The 19,231-nt window shown below is 33.7% G+C and overlaps 4 protein-coding genes across 12 annotated transcripts; 2 read left to right on the top strand and 2 right to left on the bottom strand.

Annotated features, from left to right (window-relative positions):
- Nucleotides 1–1,473: 1,473 nt before the first annotated feature.
- On the top strand, nt 1,474–6,033 carry LOC8285530 (UDP-N-acetylglucosamine transferase subunit ALG13 homolog). 8 transcript variants are annotated; one of them, XM_048380113.1, is made up of 5 exons: nt 1,481–1,638; nt 2,660–2,730; nt 3,270–3,538; nt 4,855–4,954; nt 5,588–6,033. In XM_048380113.1, the coding sequence occupies exons 3-5, from the start codon at nt 3,359–3,361 to the stop codon at nt 5,842–5,844; spliced, it is 537 nt and encodes a 178-aa protein (XP_048236070.1). In that variant the 5' UTR covers nt 1,481–1,638; nt 2,660–2,730; nt 3,270–3,358; the 3' UTR covers nt 5,845–6,033. The 8 variants fall into 8 exon arrangements, with proteins under 8 accessions (XP_025011944.1, XP_048236070.1, XP_048236071.1 ...); XM_048380114.1 differs by having other exon boundaries at nt 2,657–2,730; XM_025156176.2 differs by lacking the exon at nt 2,660–2,730 and having other exon boundaries at nt 1,474–1,638.
- Nucleotides 6,034–6,828: 795 nt separating this feature from the next.
- On the top strand, nt 6,829–9,956 carry LOC8285529 (probable serine/threonine-protein kinase PBL7). Its single transcript, XM_015715111.3, has 6 exons — nt 6,829–7,550; nt 7,837–8,081; nt 8,394–8,773; nt 9,106–9,238; nt 9,402–9,491; nt 9,595–9,956. The coding sequence occupies exons 1-6, from the start codon at nt 7,238–7,240 to the stop codon at nt 9,754–9,756; spliced, it is 1,323 nt and encodes a 440-aa protein (XP_015570597.2). The 5' UTR covers nt 6,829–7,237; the 3' UTR covers nt 9,757–9,956.
- A 374-nt stretch (nt 9,957–10,330) lies between these two features.
- LOC8285528 (DNA excision repair protein ERCC-1) lies at nt 10,331–13,356 on the bottom strand. Of its 2 annotated transcripts, none has more exons than XM_002512298.4 (9): nt 12,755–13,342; nt 12,584–12,656; nt 12,357–12,460; nt 12,030–12,129; nt 11,840–11,916; nt 11,420–11,519; nt 11,212–11,283; nt 11,049–11,117; nt 10,331–10,922 (listed from the first exon to the last, which is right to left on the bottom strand). In XM_002512298.4, exons 1-9 carry the CDS (start codon nt 13,006–13,008, stop codon nt 10,593–10,595), a joined length of 1,179 nt encoding a protein of 392 aa, XP_002512344.1. In that variant the 5' UTR covers nt 13,009–13,342; the 3' UTR covers nt 10,331–10,592. The 2 variants fall into 2 exon arrangements, with proteins under 2 accessions (XP_002512344.1, XP_025011888.1); XM_025156120.2 differs by having other exon boundaries at nt 10,796–10,936; nt 12,755–13,356.
- A 901-nt stretch (nt 13,357–14,257) lies between these two features.
- Nucleotides 14,258–15,766, bottom strand: LOC8285527 (E3 ubiquitin-protein ligase ATL6). Its single transcript, XM_002512297.4, has one exon. The coding sequence runs from the start codon at nt 15,564–15,566 to the stop codon at nt 14,424–14,426; it is 1,143 nt and encodes a 380-aa protein (XP_002512343.1). The 5' UTR covers nt 15,567–15,766; the 3' UTR covers nt 14,258–14,423.
- Between the last annotated feature and the right edge of the window lie 3,465 nt (nt 15,767–19,231).

Raw genomic sequence — 19,231 nt, 5'->3', positions numbered from 1 at the left:
AATTTCTAAACACATTCTCGGGCTTCCATCCATCACCACAATCCCATCCTACTACAACTATCTCGAATCACTCGAGCATCCATATGATTTTTCAAGCTTCATTTATAAACTTGACATATGTGTTTCGGAGGATGCGTCGCAGCAATGTACCATTGTAGCCATCTTAAATACAGGCGAGGTGTTGGCAAGTTGCAAACCGGAAGATGCCAAATGGACGATTCTTTTTCAACTTCTTGGACCAGAGGATACAAATCATATGTTCATGCACATGTCATTTTACAAAGGAACACTTTATGTCCTGTACGCACTAGATGTTCGATACAAGGACAAGGTGGATATTGTTCCAGATTTCAACTCGGGAGTATCAAAATGTAGTGTACCGATTAAACTAATGTTTCATGGTCCAATCGACTTGGGTCACGCCGAGGATGTTCAGACAGAGTATGACCTCAAGGGTGCGCATGCGATGGAATCCATTAACAGCAGTGGTATGGCAGACTCTTTTCTGGTGGAATCGCGTGGCGAGTTGTTGAGAATTTGTGTAGTGGATGAAACTGTGGAGATTAGGATAGAGGATGAGTATGAAGATGGCATTGGTGTCATTCGAAACTTTAAACGAAGGAGATTTGAGGTGTATAAGATGGATAACAGTAATGGTAGATTGGATGATGACCAAGTGTTATTTGTTGGTGGAAAAGGATCATCAGTATCCCTTTCAGTTAAAGATTTCAATGGAGTCAAAGGAAACTGCATTCACTTATTGGATGATATCGATTATGAGAATTATAGCGATTTTGATCCCTTCGTAGCTCGGGAAAGCGGAATATTTCGTTTCGTGGATGGCAAAATTAGACGTAACTATCCTGCTCTGGACTACCATAACCATTACCCTGCTCATGTTACTTGGTTTACACCCCACATCAATTTCACTTCTATTTGATTTGTATTTTGATAAATTTTGTTTTGCATATGGAACAATTTATTATGCAGCTATAATTTTATATTTTCTTTTTGAAAAGTTATTCAGCTGTAGTTATTTCACGACAATTTATTCATTTAGTTGCTGTCTTATATATTTTATATTTTATAATATTTTTATTCAATAAGATATTAGAAAATCTCTTTTATTTCTCTTTAAATAGTTATTAAATAATAAAATTTAAATACTTAAAGAGGATCATTGTATTTCATTCAAAAAATAAATTAATATAAATTTTATGTATAAAAAATAAGTATATAAAATAAAAAATATATATATATAAAATATTATATATTAAAAAGATTTATATGTCAAAATAGCGAAATATATCAAATAAAAATTTGTGTATGGTAATTTATAAACAAGTAAAAATTTTATTTAAGCTCAAATTTAGTACTGCAGTGACAATGCTGTTGAATACCCATTTCGAGTTAAGGCATGTGTTACTGAATATTTTACAGCGCAGGAAAACTTGTACGAGGTTTAATAGTGGCTTTTTTTTGGATAAAAGATATTCACAAAAGAAAAAGTATCGGGTTCGAATTAACCAAGTAACCACCGCCCTGGAGCAGAGGTGTAGAAGTAATTTTTGACGTGAGAAATTTGGGTCGGATATAACTATAATTCGGATGAATCAATCACTCCCATTCTCTGCTTAAGTGAGTGGTCTCTCTTTCTTTCAGAATCTTCATTGCTTCTGCGTCTTTACGTTTGATTGGATCTAGGGTTTCTTTTAATCCAATTTCCGATCAAATCATATCCCGATTTCTCTCTCTCTAGATCAAACCTAGTAAAATTAGCTTAGTCACTATTAATTTATTGTTCATTTTACTACGATCTTTGATTAGGTAAATTCTCAAGTCCAATTGGATGTTTTAGTTTATGTGTTTCTTTTTCACTGTTGATTCAGTAATTTTAACGAGTTTCCTTTGATTCATTAATGTTGTTTACTGTAGATTTTTGTTCGCTGTTGTTTTTGTTTTTTGATGTTATTATTTTTGGTTGTTTTGATGGTTTAGTGTCTAGCTATTCACTACACAATTTTAGAATGTGTGATCATAGGCATTAAAGTATATTCAATCCTGGTATTGTTTACATAAGCTTAGCTTTCAAAGAATTACAAACAAAATTAGAATTCATAGAATCTCAAATTCATGCTCAGCTCAAATTTTTAAGGTACAAGCTTGAGTCAGCCTTACAGTCTTACTGCTAATCATAAGAGTTGATTATTTAAGTTTTCAAGGGTTATAGTTTGCGCAAATATTTTCATTTTTTTATGAAGACTTTTGTGCTTTATTGTTTGTTTAATTTTGGGTGCATGGGATTATTTTGGGCCTAAGATTGTGATAGAATAAACAGAAGAGATGTTTAAGAAATCTAAATTGAAGAATTTTGATTATGGGCTTGATAATAGTAACTTGTACAAATCTGTTTTATGATCAAAGCTGACAATTATCAATATCAAAACTACACTTCTCTTTCTCTGCCTCCTTTACAGATCTGTACACAAGTTTCTTGACTACCCAAAAACAAAGTCAAAATCACCACTTTTTATTAGAAAAATCCACCTTTGTTAGCTTTTCTTTTTGACCGAAGCTTGGTAGCTTGTTACCCATCTTTCTTTTTTCTCTAAGCTCGTGAATAGCAATGCTCCGATGAATGAAAGCACTTTTCCAGCAGGCAAAACCAAGATGAAAGAGAAGAGAAGAAGTCGAAACAGAACAGCACCATAGAGAATCAAAGACGAAAAGGTTGGAGAGGATCAAAAAATGAAGGAAGAGAGGAGAGGAGAGGCGAAGGAAGAGAGAAGAGGATATTTATTTGCATTTGTTGTTACAAATATTTTTTTATATTTAAATTATATTTACTTGCTTAATATGGAATTTATGTGACACGTCCTACTTTCAAGCCTCATTCAGGAGTAAATTGGCCATTTTTGCCAAGTTGCTGACCTTTTAGGCTAGAAAGTTAATTTCTGGGCTGATTGCCCATTGGCTCTAAGTTCAGGGAGCAAATTGACCTTTTAGTCTATACTTACATAACTTATTAAAAGGTTACAGATTAAAAATAATATAATATTGTCTCTGCTCAGTTCATTTACTGATGAGATAACCCCTAAAAATAATTTAATCTCTTTCTTTTTTAATGCATTTAATGCTTAGATAGCCCTTATTGATGCCCTATTTGACCCCTACAATAACACTAAATCTTATTGCATAAGTTTGGCTATAAATGATTGTGATTGTTGAGTAAATGCTATCTTGATTTCATTGCTTCTCTCTACTGCTAGATGAGTTGCTCTCCCTCCACGTGCAAGTGTTGATGGAACAGGGCCTTCACAAGCATCAGAAGAAAAGAAAATAAAAGAAAACAGAAGTAATGGAAGATACTTTGGATCAAAACAAGAAGAAAAGAATGGTTTTTGTAACAGTAGGAACAACGTTGTTCGATGCTCTTGTAAGAGCAGTGGATACAGAGCAAGTTAAGCAGCAATTGTTTAGAAAAGGATATACCCATCTTCTTATTCAAATGGGTCGTGGATCTTACACTCCTACCAAGGTCTCTTACTTTGGCTCTTAATTTTGGGTTTTCTTTCTAATCATGGGTTTTAAGTTTCTAATCCAAATGTGAACTTTTTGTTTTAATTAGTTCTTGGGTATTGTTGTTTCTGCTTTAGTTTCATGAGTTTGTAAGGTTAAGCATAAGTTTAAAGCCTTTTTATCTTGTCATCTTATTTGAAACATGAGTTTCTTTTTGCTTAATCCAATTGTTGGGTATTGTTGCTTCTGCTTTAATTTCATGAACTTTTATTGGGTTTTGAGCATAAATTTTAAGTTGGATTTTTAAGGTTAAGCATAAATTTAAAGTTATTTCGCTTATTATGTTATTTGAATATTAGCATTGTTGTTTTAATCTAATTGTTGGCGATTGTTGCTTTGGCTCTAATTTCACAATCTATGGGTTTTTAAGGTTAAGCATATATTTGAAATCTTTTATCTTATTATGTTATTTGAAATGCGAGGCTGTTGTTTTATTCTAATTGTCGGGCATTGTTGCGATGTTACTTCTCCTTTGTTTCATGTACTGTTGCTCGAAATTTCTGACGTTAAGCATAAAGTCTAAATCCTTTTCTTTCTTATTATGTGATTTGAATTGAAAATGGTTGAAGTCTGTCTTGGGATTGTAGCTGCAATTTGTGGTTGAGGTCTTTCTGGATTGAAATTACTTTAAAATTTAGAAAGCTAAAGAACAGGGACAATGTATCATCGGGGGCATCTGTTAAGGATTGCTATGATCTTTTTGCTGGCTTCTATAATCAGTGTCATTGAAGTGGTGGGCATGGTTGACCAAGTTTAATGCTTTTTCTGTAATTTAACACTGCATGATAGTCTAGGTGAGGATAATTATCTCACCTTGAACGGTCTTTATGTGAAGATCAAGGATTCTGAACACTGTCAAGGATTCTTTCCTATGTTACAGGATGCAACCCTGCCAATAAAATGAATTTACATGGTGCTCTAGTTGGATAAACTTAGGGCACATGCCAAAAGGTCATTAATTGTTGTTGAATTATGTGTTTTGCTTAGAAGTTTGGAGATGAAAAATGAAAAGCTTATAGTTGACATTCTTTTCCTATTAATCTTGTGTTTAGCTAAGGTTCAGGTTCACATATTTTCTTTACAATATTTTTGCATGAAGAAACTTGATTTTCATGGAAATAGAGTTGCTCTTCAAGTCTTCAATGGTACTTTTGATTAAACAAAGGCATGCCTTTTTTCTTGGAAGACTGCTTTCTTCTTTAGACCCATGAGTCTCTAAATTCAAATTCCTATCCTGTTTCTTATGGATTTTCTCTTCTTTTCTTTTCTGTGCAGACGGAAGGAGAAGATGGTTCTCTCGCTGTTGATTACTTCACATTTTCATCAAGTATTGCCGACCATCTAAGATCAGCATCTCTTGTCATCAGTCATGCTGGTAAGCTGTTGTGATATCTTTTACACTTGATATTAATGGATGTTATTGTCCTGTCTGGTTTTAATGCTGCTGTAATTTTCATGCATTTGGTTTTTAATCTGCTATATTAGATAGTTTGGAGGTTGTGTGAAAAGTTATCTCCAGTACAGTGGCTAGTTGTTTGGAGGGCTATTCCCCTGCTCCTTTATCCATTTTTTGGGCAATGGAGTAATATTAACTAAAAAGATAAAAGGGATATGGGGTTAGACTAGGTCTGCAGCTCCATCCTTCTTGATCAAATTTCCCCACCCAAGGTAAAGGATCATTTCTGACTGTCAGAACAATTTGTCATGCTTGCAGGAAAATGTGTTTTATTGCTAAGTTGGCAACAAGTAATTTTATATGAGGACATATATGCTAGAAATTCGAACTAGATGGTAAATCTTCAATGTGATGGACACATATTCTAAGAAATACTTCAAATTGGTGGTTGAGCATCAATTGGCCCGTTACTAGTTGAATCTTATATTTGGCATCGCATCACAATATAATTTCTTCAGTTGTTCAATCTTTCAAGAGTTTGGAGTTATCAATTTCACTCCATTTGTTTGGATACCAGGGTAGGGCTTGAACTGGCTCTGATTGTTCATGCAGGCTCAGGGAGTATATTTGAGACTCTGCGCCTTCAGAAACCATTAATTGTCGTGGTGAATGAAGATTTGATGGACAATCACCAAAGTGAACTTGCAGAAGAACTAGCAGAGAGGAAGTATTTATATTGTGCTCGTCCTCAAACACTTCATCATATAATTGCAGATATGGATTTGGAGTCTCTTCTTCCTTACTCTGCAGGAGATGCAACCCCTGTTGTCAAGCTTATAAATAGATTTCTAGGTTTCCCAGATGATTGATGAATCTGTAAAATCTTGCAACTTAAGCGTGCTACTGCATTGCCATTCATGAAGAGGCGGAAGACATTATGGGGCATGTTGTCTCAGTACATTTTCGGTTGATATTAGCACACGAGTAGTTTCTCATGTAACATATTGTTGGAACTCGGAGATATCTCTGATGAATGGAAATTAGAATATTTGAGATTAGCAAGTCTACCATCGTAAATTCATGTGTTTTGCATATTGAATGTACTGAAACCAACCTTCTATACATGTATATATATATATATATATATATATATATATGGACCAGTTGATAAAATGGTTTGATTTTATGAATTGAAGAAAATCCTTGATATAGAATGGCAGTAACTCGATCACTCGGGTAGGCAAGCATCACATGATACTAGATAATGGCGATAGGATAGAGGGCTTTAAACATATGAACGTAACAATATCTTTTGTCATTAATTTTCTCTTGGTCCCTACTTGAGTTGAATTTTTCTCTGTACTCAGGCAGCAGCTACTTATATCAAATTGTGATGCTGGCATGACCCTTGTGACTTGCAGATAGGCAAAATTTTCCACCTTCGTATCTCTCTCCCACACTCTCTTGTGGGGAAGGGACAAAATGAAAGAGAAGAGACAAAATCCCAGCCCAGGAAGATAGTGATATTTTGCTTCTAGGGGTAAGGGGTAGAGGTCATGTCTCTTGCTGTGTCATTCTCAATGGTTAAAGAACGGTAGAAGGAAGAGAGAATTTTATTTTATTTCAATGTATCCATAAAGATAAAAAAAGTTATGGAAAATGATCTTGTTACATTGCAATAATGGTTGCTAATCTTGGGTGTACGTATGATTTTAGATAATGAAAATCAGGCATATTGCAATTAAGTGGAGGTGATCATAAGACGTGATATTTTATTAACAGAAAATACCCCTAAAGAACTTTATGGTCAATCTGGCTACCTAGACAATAACTATTCCAACCAGGATAGGATCATAAGAAGTCATTTTCTACAAAGTGCTCAGATTATAAATGCCAGCATGAAGAATTAAGCTGGCAATCAAGGATCTTGAATACTAGAAAATAGAAGGTAATTATCACCTAATGATATGGATGAGAGGAAGATGTGTGAAAATAGTTGCAAACTTTTCTGATACAAAGACAGAGACTACTCCTTACAAAATACAAAAGAAGGGACGAAGGAAGTACACAGCAATACCTTCATTATTCAAGAGAGAGAGAGTTGTAGAATTACAGACCTCCTAGGAAAGGAAATTCCACCCTACAACTATACAAACTCTTATACCTATCTTTCCAATTCCTCACTCTCTCTATCTCTCTGTCTTGCTTTTTCTGTCTCTTCTAGTCATTCTCTTTTCTTCTTTGTTCTTGCTGTTTGTGCTCATGGAAACTAGCACCAATTCTGCTGCAGCACCTGCAAGGCCACTTGGCAACCACATCCTTAAACACAATTATTCCCATTCTCATCATACTCATAGCCACCACCATAGCAGCACACTTTCCTCAACTTCCATTCTCATCATTATCATCTCTGCCATCTGTGCCATTGTAATTCTTGCTATCTTTATGCTTATAGTGATGCTTAAAAGACTCAAATCTGCTAAAAATGTAAGCAGTTCCAAAGACAATAGCAGCATTAACAACAAAACTTGTTGGTTTGTTGCTGATACCACTGTAAGCTTTACTTCTAGCCCAGGTAATTATTACCCTTTTTCACATTTTATATGTTTGTTACATCCAACACTTAAAAAGAAATTAAAGAAATATTTTCTATGTCTTTTCTGCTTCTGTTTTCATTTCTTGCCAATAGTGGAAATGAAAACAATGTTCATTTTGAACAATCAATTATACATGTTTTACATGACTTCTTTGATTTTAGTAAAATTAAGAATTGAAGGAGAAATCCTGTAACTATTCAGTTTCTTTTGTTCTATTTCAATTTCAAAAGTGAAAGCCAATCCTTGTCTTGCAATATGTGGCAGATGTGAAAGAAGGGTGTCTATATGGAAGCAATATGAGTCAAAAACCTCCAAGAAAACACAAAGGAGTCCAAGTTTTCACATACAAGGAGCTTGAAGTAGCTACAGACAGATTCAGTGAAGCAAATGTGATAGGAAATGGAGGTTATGGAGTTGTGTATAAAAGTGTCCTCGCAGATGGTACTTTGGCTGCCATTAAGATGTTTCGAAGAGAAGGAAAGCAAGGTGAACGTGCCTTTAGGATAGAGGCAAGTGACTTCATTTATTATCTTTTGTTTCCATTAGCCTTCTCCTTTTGGTTTGTATTTTTTGGTTTTATTACCTCTACTTTGTTTTCTAATACAAATTGCAGATTTTAGCTAACCTAGTAACCTTAGTTTAAGGATCTTAAAAGGGGCTTAAAGTCAACAATTAGTTACTCAAAAATGAGAGTGCAGTTTGAATTTTTGAATGGTCTATTTATCAAGATTAACTTACTGTTATTTATTGAATGCTATTCAATTTTCTGCACATGGAGATAGATCAGTCATAATCTCATTTTATTTCTCCATATTTTTCAGGTGGACCTGCTAAGCAGGTTGCACTCACCTTACTTGGTGGAACTCCTTGGCTATTGTGCTGACCAGCACCATAGACTCCTGATATTTGAATTCATGCCTAATGGTACCCTTCAATATCATCTTCATCACAAGCAATATCAGCCGTTGGATTGGGGGACCCGACTGCGCATAGCCCTTGATTGTGCTAGGGCACTGGAGTTCCTTCATGAAAACACAATACCAGCAGTTATCCACCGTGATTTCAAGTGCAGCAACATTTTGCTTGACCAAAATTTCCGTGCCAAGGTTTCCGATTTTGGATTTGCCAAGATGGGTTCGGACAAGATCAACGGTCAGACATTGACACGTGTGGTTGGGACCAGTGGTTATCTTGCTCCAGAGTGAGTGCTCCTTTGCCTGTCATGGATTTCTATTTAATGAACATATCAAAACAGCAATGAAATGTCAATTTCCACAAAATATTGCACATGGGCATCGTAAGGTTGTTATTAGGCAGCATGTCATTTTCATACGGGAAGCTAAAAATCAAGCTGAAACGCCATTTGATAATTGCAAAGGAGATCATCTCCATTTCAATGCCTGACTTTGGGAAATCTTAGCAAATATAGCAGTTTCTTTATAGTTTGCAACTGACATTAGAATAGCAGTTTACAAAAGTTTCTTGCAGTAATTATTAACTGATATGAAACTGAGTTTCTTGTCATGAAATTAGGTATGCTTCAACTGGTAAGCTTACGACAAAATCAGATGTATACAGCTATGGCGTAGTTCTTTTACAGCTGTTAACTGGCCGGATACCTGTGGATACCAAGCGGCCCCCTGGTGAACATGTACTTGTTTCCTGGGTTAGTAAACTTAGTGCATCACTTCCTCTCTTAAAAATGAACTAACTTAGAAAATGACTTTAAGAACTTTGTCATCTTATCAAGGTTAAACCTTCAGTTCCTATTATTCCAATATGAGTGTGAACACACGAATGAAATTTATTGGTCATAATCCTTTCTACAGGCTCTTCCAAGGTTAACTAACAGAGAAAAGGTTGTGGAAATGGTTGATCCAGTTTTGCGTGGGAACTACTCGAAGAAAGATTTGATTCAGGTTGCCTCCGTTTTATATTATCAGCAACTCTTGTATTGGGTTTGAAATATTACTTAGCTGCATCCCAACTAACTTTCTCAAAAACTAATTTCACTGCAAATAGGTAGCGGCAATTGCAGCCATGTGTGTTCAACCAGAAGCAGATTACCGGCCTTTAATGACCGATGTGGTTCAGTCACTAATCCCTCTGGTCAAGAACCTCTCTTCAGTTTCGTCATCAGCTTCCTCTAGATTTCACAATCATGTAGTTAGTCCCAGGTCTTAAGGACAGTTCAGAAATTGTAAAATTGTACAACTCCCTGCTGAGGGTAGAAATAGGAAGTCTTTTTTGGAGCATAATGAGAGCCACCATGCTATAGTTTGTCTTCCTTGGCCGTAAATAAATTGGCAACGGTACTACTGACGTACATTCTATCATTCTACATTGGGTTGAAATAAGAGTAAAAAATGAAGTTTCCTGAATGATTATCAACTTTTTGTACATTGTTCTTTTGTTCACTTGAAAGCATTAGTTTGTTTCACCACTGTAACGCTGCTGCTCACTAATTCACATACAGAAGATGTCTTCATTCCTTAGATGTGGGGAATTGCGGCTACCATTACACAAATGCACACAAAAAAGAGAGATTCAGATAAGAATTAGGGCTTCCCTCTGCACTAGATTTGGAATTAATTCATCACATCGTTTGGGTGTATAAAATGGCATTAGCATAACTTGAAAGGAGAAACTACCATAAAAATCGTTGAAACTTGAGAATAGCAAGTGTGCCAGTTTTGTGTATCTAATTGGAAATTCTTTAAGTCTAAAAGAGCAACACTAAAAGGTGCTACGCTCATGGTCATTTTGTAGCTTTTAGAATGCTACTCTCCTTTATAACAAAAGACAGTTGTACAGAATCACTAATCAATCAACATATGTACAAAATAAACTACAGTTTGGAATTTGGCCTGATGAATTTAATTTAACCTTCTGATGGCAGCTACTACATAGAACAAAGAAGAAATTTAGTATACTATTACAATGACTATCTTTCCGGTGATAACATGAAAATCTGAGACATTTTCTGTGACTGATGTTACCGAGATGTTGGAAAATAAGGATCAACTTCCAGCCCCTTCCCCAGGGTTTCTATTATCAGTTCCTGTTTCCACGGAACAGCTTGTCTCTCCTGCATTTTCTCCCTCTGATTTATCAGTTCTTTTAACAAATGTATTAGCATACTTAGAAAATGCGGCAGATAGAGCTGATTTAACTGTTAACTCAGGTTCTTTCTTCCTCCATTTGCTCTCGTCATATTCTCCCTTCCCTACTTCTGTAACTTCATCCACCAAGGCAGGTTCACTGTCTTTCTGTGATGTTTCTGGAACAGCAGGGTGACTGGAAACAACCCGCTTGAATGGTTCGTGAAAAGTGTCATATAAGCGTTTCACCTGAACCCACCGAACTTTATGAATGCACATACGATGAACAACCAAAACCATTAAACATTTAATTGCAGCCAAATGCTAGGTTTGCTGGCGATGAACTTAACAAAATACAGAAAATCATCAAAGTACCTTGCGTTCTCCTATTCCAGGGCAACGAGCTAGATCCTCCATCGATGCATCCATGATATTAGAAAGAGACTGCAAAGAAACTAACATTTAGTTCCTGAGAAGCAATTGCCCGAAAGATAATCAACTAATCACGCAGTACCTAGGGCCAAAACAGAGGACATACCCCAAAGGTAGACCCAAGGGTAACAACATCAGTCTTGTTAACATGTCGAATAGTTGTGAGAGCATGGGTTAGCTAAATCAAAAGAAACATAGTTTCAGTTTATTCAGTTCAAATAACAGAAATAATTAGCATACCAAGTTACTGTTCCTGAATTCAGGTTAAACTATATTAACAGATATATTTATGAAGGGGCCTCAAAGAAGTATACCCGTGATAAGTAATCTGTATCCATTTGGCCCTGGATAAGGTCTGCAGGCTTGTTTTCGTACATCTTTATTGTCTCCAAGTAACGGCCACATTCCTCCAAGCTAATATCAAAAAGGTTTGTCAGTAAAAATAGATCTAAAGCTGTCAAATAGAAGAAACAAGTTCATTAATTATTAACATAACAGAATCATTTACAACATTGGTCCAACAGTCTATGGAATTGATAAATCATATTCTAAAATGTAAAGAAAGCATGTTAATCGATGTTGAACTACAAACAACAACAAATTTATGTCACACTAAATTGAGAATGCTGAGAAAAATTGCAATGTAACACATGGAGCATTTTCATATTCAAACTTCTATACCTAATTTTTTAAGAACTAAGTCTCACCCGCACGAGGGAAATAATGCAGCTTACCTCCAAGCACATAATAGAGTACAATCATGAAGTAGAGCTGTTTTAGTGACTTCAAGTAAAGGTTTAACCACATCCTCCTGAAACCAATGAGAACAATGAACAATAATATTTTTAAATACTAAATAAAATAAACTGAATATTTATCTTGTCCAAAAGGCATAAAAAGTTAACAGTTACACAAACAGCTTACCACATCGACATGGCACAGAACAACACGAAGCTTGTAATTCTTTTGGAGCTCTCTAATTCGATAATACAGATAGTCTGGATGCAGTAGATGATACCGCAAACTATAACAAATGGTTAACTTGTAAAAATTAGCATAATGTAGGCGTAACTGAGCAAAATAAGCAATGTACTACTATATGCTTAGCTTATGATCATATAAGTTGGGTTCTATTCAATTTATGACGAAGAATTTCCATTATCTAAGAAATTCGACTCAGCATTTTCAAAAATAAATTATGATACCAAATAACATACATATAACAACATTAAATAAGTATGAAGCTAAAACCTTAAATAAAGAGAACAGCAGTTCTGGCCAAGCAAGTAGTCGCAAACAACATCAGCAAAAGCCCACCTCACGTTTCGTATATGTTTAAGCAGTGGGTTCCCCTTCTGCATAAAGGAACAAACTTTACAGTTAAAAAGACAACAAAAGAAAAAACAAGAAAAAGAAAACATTGCACCTTTTTTTTATTCAATTTTTCTTTCTATTCCGAAAAAGAAGCTTTAATTTACCTGCCTGTGGCTAACAAGGATCGAGTTGCGATAGTTACCAGTAAGAGCAACAGATTGAGAAGGTGAAGGCACGCTGTATTTCACAATTTCCCCCAAATGTAAGCAAACCAAAATAAAAATTGTAAAAGAAAAAAAGGAAAGAAAGTTGAAAATTGGGGTTAAAGAAAGCACCTTTGGGTGGTCTGGATTGAGTTTGCATTATTAGAGACAGCACTGGATTGAGGAGGAGGAGTGTAAAATTCAGAGTCTTTGATGAAAGAGAAAGCTTGAGAGAAAGTTTGAGATGGCTTGAATAAAGATTCGGTTTTTGGATTTTGTGAACTTTCAATAACTTCTTGGTACGATGGTATCTGTATTACTACTTTTTTGGCATTTGATTTTCTGTTACTACGTTCTTCTTCTTCTTGTTGTTCCTGTCTCTCCATTTTTGCTCTCTTTTCGTCCAGGAAGAAGAAGGAGCACTTTCTAGGCCTGCAGAATAGATTGTCTTTGTGGGTAGGGCTGTAAGCCCAATGCTCATTTGATACTAATCTCTATTAAATTCTCTTTTTTCTGTTCTGGAAAACAAAATGTCGGTTTTAAGAAGATAATCGGCTTTCAATTTGCCCATAAATTGAAAATATAATTTGAACAACTTGGCATAAATTAAGAAGATAGATGGAATTTGCAGATTCTATTAACAACTTGCAAACTCACTGTCCAAACACATGAATACCTTTTGTTTCATTTTCTAGTTCATCACAGCAATGAATGAGAACCTCATCCCTATTCAATTAAGACTTTAATACATTGAGTATTAACTAACTTTTTAAAAAAAAAAATTAAAAAAATTTATAGAAATTAGATGGTATTCAACTTATAATTTTTATAAAAATTTTAAAAATAAAATAATATTTAAAAAGTGATTAACTTTTATAGACATGAAATTTTAATAATTTTTTATGTATTATTATAAATAAAAAAATTTAATTTTTTTTCATTTTTCTTTTAAATTTTAATACTTTTATTTTTAAAATTTATATTTTTTTTTCAGATTTTCTTACATTATCGTTTTTTATTTGTCTTCATTGTGTTCCCCATCTTAAATATTATAAGAAATTAGATGAAATTTAGAAGCTAAAAATTATTTACTAATAATTATACTCACACATACAAAAAATAATAATTTAAATTTTTAATCTAATTTTAAAAGAGCCATTATAAAACACAATGAATTTATTTATTTGTAGTATATGATAGATACCTCACAAAGTAACTTATTTTTTAAACGCAGTTTCACAATTTGAATGAAAAATATTTTATAAGGAAAATAAATTATATAATCATAATTCAAATATTTTTTTTAAAAATGTATTAAAGGAGAAAGAGAATTTTGTTTATATGTAGTAAAATAAAGAATAAACTAGATTGCATTTAAAGAAAGAAAATTAAAATTGGAGATGTCCTTCTGCAGCACGGAATTCAAAAGGTTAACTCTGATTATATTTGCATAAATGTAAAAGAATGAAAGCTACGGAAACAATAATAATAGACTCGTTCAACTCCCAAAGCTTTCAATTGTTTTCGGGTCGTATTATATACCAACACAACAACCCATACTTTTTTAAGTCATTCCTTGACATTATGTTATTTGACTTCACATCTTTTTAGTTTCATTCCCCATTTTGCAACTTATTCACTAAATAGAATTCCATGTCTATCCAATAACTTGTCTTCTGATACATCACATGAAATTTACAAAATAAAAAAATGAAATAATTTTCTCTTCTAAAAAAAAGTGGAAAAATTGTAAATACTATCAACACTTTGCACTAAGTCGTGAAATTACAGTAATTAATCATTAAACTGGAGGGCGGTTTGATTGAACCGCGTGTGGTCCAGACGGTCCAGTTGAAGTCCCTTCCCCATCACTGGCAGCCACTCTTGGGGACCGAACAGAGGATGAAGCTCTCGTCAAAAACGATGAAGCTCTGGCTAAGAACGATGGCGTTCTATTATAAACCAACCGGTCCGATTTTGCTCCTTGGTCCAACCGCTCAAGTCGTTTATACTTCCCTCTGCTACTCCCTTCGCCGCCGCCGGTTTTGTACCCTCTTTTCGAACTCCTTTCTCTTGAAAAAACCACCATGCTCATAGTCCGGTTCAATTCCCGGTTCATTATTTGTTTCCTAACCTCAACAGGTAATCTCAAAGTGAACCGGTCAGTGTTCTCACCCGGTTGAATCAAAGAATGGCCAGTAGAGTGTGAACGCGGGAACTTACTTGGCCTGCCGGATCTGGATCCACGTGTACGGTTCCTATTCAGAGTTTGGTTTACACTCATGACTTCTGGCTCTGGCGCTACAGCAACTTGAGCATTTTCACAAACTTCTGGTTGAGGTTCTAATTCTACGACGGCTTCGTTTTGAGCTTCAAGGTCCGATGATGAGTCGGGCAATGACTCGGTGGTTTGGGTGGGTGGGTCAACGGGTTGGGGAGTTAAATTAGATCGACAAACAGGACAAGTGGTGTGAGAAGCTAACCAGGCATCAATACAATCAGGATGAAAAACATGATCGCATTTAGGCAACAAACGCAGAGTTTCATCATCTTCGAATTCACATAAACAAACTGCACACTCTAACGCTCCTTTCCCTATCTTAAGCCCTTTTACTTCTGAGTATACCAGAGTAGGAAAGGTCTCAATCACGGCTGCGTCTAAACCACGCGCCGCCGCAGCTCTCCGGGATCTACCGCCGTTGGCTAAACCTTGAACGCTGACTCCGTTGCTGGAGTTGGCGCAGTGGCGGATGTAAACAGAAAAGAATCCCATGAAAAAGAGAGCGGCGATTAAGACAACGATGATAATCGCCATGGAGGGCGTAACACGTGCGTAGCCATAAGGGTCGCGTGCTTCGGCGGGGGAGGGTTGAGCGAGGGCGGTGAAGGGAGAAGCGAGGAGGATGGTGAAAATAGAGATGAGCGTGTAATAGGAAGCAGTCATGGTGGAGTTATTGTATAAAAAGAAAAAGTAAAAATAAAAATAGCAATCTGAATTCTTGATTCTCGATTTCAGTTCAAGGATTTAGCAACTGACGGAGCATGTTTCATGTGAAGAAGAAGAAGAAGAAGAAAAGAGTGAATTATTAAAGAAGAGAGGGCAGAGAGGTTGGGTTATAAATGAGAGGGGATGGAGGGGCAGTATCGTGGGAATCAATAGAAAGACTTGGGAAGTTAGACTAAGGTAAGGGGGGGAAGTGGGATCCACTTAGAAGGGAAGGACTTTCTCTGGCATTTCGTGTGGTCAAACATGGTTTGTTAATTATTATTATTATTATTATTTCGACGTGGCACTGTGATTTTTGCTTAGAAGGTTCTAATGCGAAGTGCAGCAATGGCCAGAATCGCCGTCAATCGTTCAATTCTGGGAACTAATCTTTTCCATCCCTATTTAAATAAATTAAAAAAGACTTTATAAAACTCTATCCAGTCATCTTTGGCTGTCTAATATAATAAAAACCCTAACTTGAGCTTCAATCATTAATATGTAGGGAATTGGTTCTGGCCTACTTTCTTTGGCCGAGATAAATTAAGTTTGCAAGCTGGGTTGATTATTGTAAAATAAAATAAAAGATTGTGTGCTCGGCTTGTTTAAAGTAATTAATCAATATTAAATTACATAATTTTAAACTAATTAATTATGCTGAGTAAATTCATTTATTTTTAAAATAGTTTACTTTCTTATTAACCTTATTAATTTTCTTATTGAATTATATATAAAAGCTGCAATAAAATAGAGAAATATATTTGATAATTATTAATTAAATTTAAATTATATAATATAGGATGGAGTAACAAGAAAAAGAAGAAAAGTAACTTTCAATTGGAATGGAATGATTATTCTTTTGAAAAACTAAGCTAAAGGACAAACAATTTTGTTGATTCCATATTATCTCTAAAACCACTTTCTTTTGTAGAAAAGAAAGGTCCTTCTCTTTTGCTTTTAGATAATGTGGGGTGAATATTTTAGAAATGCATGAAATTTCTCTTTCCTAATTCTCTATTAGAATGCTAGTTATTACATGTAATCTATTATTGCATGGATTTTGTAATATATTATAACATACAATTAAAATTTAATTTTAATATAGTGTTATCTAAAAAAATTATAGAATTTATTTATCAATTTAAATATTAAATAGAATGAAAGTTAATATTTAACCCTTATCAAAATATTAAAAAGTTATATTCATTTTTATGTGCAAAATTAAATTAATAAATAATACAAAGAAATTACATTTTATAATTAATTTTTTAAGAATTAGTCTTTTGTAATTAACTATTAATAAATAAAATAAAAATTAAGATTGAAGGAGTTGAAATATATATATATATATAATCAAATATAATTTGTGAATTCGTTTTCAAACTTCAATTTTTAAATAAACTGACTTTCAAAAATTTAAAAGAGAAAAGCTTCAACTAAAAAAAAAATGAGAATTAATTCATTGTATTTTGTCTTTTATTTTCCCAGAAACCCAAATGTAATTGTTAGTTATTTTATTAATGTAATACTTTTTTTGGGACTACATAAATAATTATCTTTATCAAGCCAGTAATATTTTTTACTTGACTGAATAAGACCCGGGGGATTTTCCAAATACAGTAGAATCTAGAATCTTCATTGTGGTACTTACTCCAAGTCTAACATTTCTCAAAGTAAAAATAAAAATTGAACTCCAACAACCTTTATGTAAACCTAAATATTAAATAATTAAATAAAGTTAAAGTCAAATGGGTAAAATTGTTAGTCACATTTGGACGCCATTGAACATTTCAAACCAATCTTTATGTACATAATTCATATCAAAAATTCCTTTCATACAAAAATAGATTTATTGACCTTAGGTTAAATTATATTCTCACAATTATAATAACTTTAATTAATATTGATAAATGATGGTTACTCACTCGCGCTTTCTGATAGTCTATCATTTGGGATCAAATATTACTTTTTAATATAGTTTTTTGATTTTAACTTTTAAAATTATTTTAAAATAATTGTATTCAACCAAGCAGGTTAATTCAGACAAAACATTTTGAGAAGTAATAAAATTAATGTTATTAAAAGAAACAAATGGATAATTCATTCAAGACAAGCAAGCCTTTCTAGTTTGATGTGAATTGGCGAACAAACAGGAATCGTGATTGCACGGAAATCATGATCGGAGGGTTATGAGGGGATCCTGGTGAGTGGGGAACTCTGATAGAACCATGTGGTAGAAACAGCAGATAGTCTTCTAGAAGAATACGATTCTATAATTAATTAATTAATGGTCCAGGATTGGGACCACAAACAATAAAATACTAATACTTAAATTAGTCAGTGAGAAGAATAATAAATACAATAGTAAAAGGCGCATGACAGCAGCCAAGACTTCAAAGCAGCACCAAATTCAAGTTCAGACAAGTGATTTGCAGCCAGAAAATTGTCCACTTTCGGACCCACTTAGGTATATTTGTGCACTTCCCATTAATTAATTGGACCGTCGTAAAATACATAAAACACATCAAATTCTACATTTTTACTTTTCTTGGTTTCAATATTTTTCAATACGTAAATATCAGTAATACCCAATTTCCTTTTCTTGTATTCCAAACTCAAGCAGTCACTCTCTGAATTAATCAATTTTAAATTTAAATCCTCAACACTAACTAGTAATAAATAAAAATTAGTCTTATTTAATCAATTTTAGATCTGCATTTATGATTATTTCGACATTTGATATTTTATATTTAAGATAAGATTGAATGTGTTCCACTTAATTTAATTGATTCTTTTTCATCTTTATTCTTTTATTTTTGTTTTTATTATTAATTTCAAAAAGAGAATAAAGGGTTAGAGCTATTTTAATGCAACATGCATCATTTTAATTTCCTTGAAGCTTCTAAAAAGTATATTATATACATAAAAGATCAGATTGGAGAATCTGTATATATCATATGGTGCATAAGCAGAAACACATGGACAATCATTATTTATTTATTTAATTATGCATGCACATGCACATGCACACACATATATATTTTTCTAAGATGTTGTTTTGCATTATTGAGTTAATATGGGTTTTCATTCTTGAACACTCTTAATAGTTCTTGTAAGCATCCTTGCTTTAGTCTAACCCTTTGCTACTATGCCTTTATCAAGAAGATATCTATCTACATAAAATTAAAACTCAATTTTCTTTCTTTAATGTTGATGCCCATGAGTTTTCTTTATTTATTTATTTATATATATATTTCTTTTGGGTTTAAAAGATTAGAGTTTTTAATATTTAATTAGTTTCAGAAAATACTAATTATTGAAAAGAAAAATAAGTGTTACATCATGCATGATAACATTCCAATTTAGATTTTTTGTTCTTAATTAGCAATAGTCAGTTAAGTCCTCTAGAAAGAAGTTGACTTTTGAGAAAAGATATCCCATTTTCATATTTTCAAAAGAAATTGCACATCCCTTGACTTTGTGTTCATAGACCGCAATAGAAGAGTCTTTTGTATTGGTGATAATTTATCTAAATTCTAACTATTTTTTGTCGATCATATAATTTGGTCAAGACAAATACCTCACCGAATTAAAAAAAAAAAGACATCAATTTTTGGAAGAAT

Source organism: Ricinus communis, chromosome 10 (assembly GCF_019578655.1).
Source record: "Ricinus communis isolate WT05 ecotype wild-type chromosome 10, ASM1957865v1, whole genome shotgun sequence".
NCBI classification, from domain to species: Eukaryota; Viridiplantae; Streptophyta; class Magnoliopsida; order Malpighiales; family Euphorbiaceae; genus Ricinus; species Ricinus communis.
The sequence above is the reverse complement of the archived record's forward strand: the minus strand, read 5'-3'. Positions and strand labels throughout refer to the sequence as shown.

What these genes read in the sequence shown, in the direction of transcription:
- LOC8285528 (XM_002512298.4), bottom strand. Translation starts at nt 13,008, where the DNA reads ATGGAGAGACAGGAACAACAAGAAGAAGAAGAACGTAGTAACAGAAAA. An exon ending in TCAATCCAGACCACCCAAAG is followed by an intron (nt 12,657 to 12,754) that starts GTGCTTTCTTTA and finishes TGTGAAATACAG; the next exon opens with CGTGCCTTCACCTTCTCAAT. An exon ending in TCCTTGTTAGCCACAGGCAG is followed by an intron (nt 12,461 to 12,583) that starts GTAAATTAAAGC and finishes TCCTTTATGCAG; the next exon opens with AAGGGGAACCCACTGCTTAA.
- LOC8285527 (XM_002512297.4), bottom strand. Translation starts at nt 15,566, where the DNA reads ATGACTGCTTCCTATTACACGCTCATCTCTATTTTCACCATCCTCCTC.
- LOC8285530 (XM_025156176.2), top strand. Translation starts at nt 3,359, where the DNA reads ATGGAAGATACTTTGGATCAAAACAAGAAGAAAAGAATGGTTTTTGTA. An exon ending in GATCTTACACTCCTACCAAG is followed by an intron (nt 3,539 to 4,854) that starts GTCTCTTACTTT and finishes TTTTCTGTGCAG; the next exon opens with ACGGAAGGAGAAGATGGTTC. An exon ending in TCTTGTCATCAGTCATGCTG is followed by an intron (nt 4,955 to 5,587) that starts GTAAGCTGTTGT and finishes TTGTTCATGCAG; the next exon opens with GCTCAGGGAGTATATTTGAG.
- LOC8285529 (XM_015715111.3), top strand. Translation starts at nt 7,238, where the DNA reads ATGGAAACTAGCACCAATTCTGCTGCAGCACCTGCAAGGCCACTTGGC. An exon ending in AAGCTTTACTTCTAGCCCAG is followed by an intron (nt 7,551 to 7,836) that starts GTAATTATTACC and finishes AATATGTGGCAG; the next exon opens with ATGTGAAAGAAGGGTGTCTA. An exon ending in AACATGTACTTGTTTCCTGG is followed by an intron (nt 9,239 to 9,401) that starts GTTAGTAAACTT and finishes TCCTTTCTACAG; the next exon opens with GCTCTTCCAAGGTTAACTAA.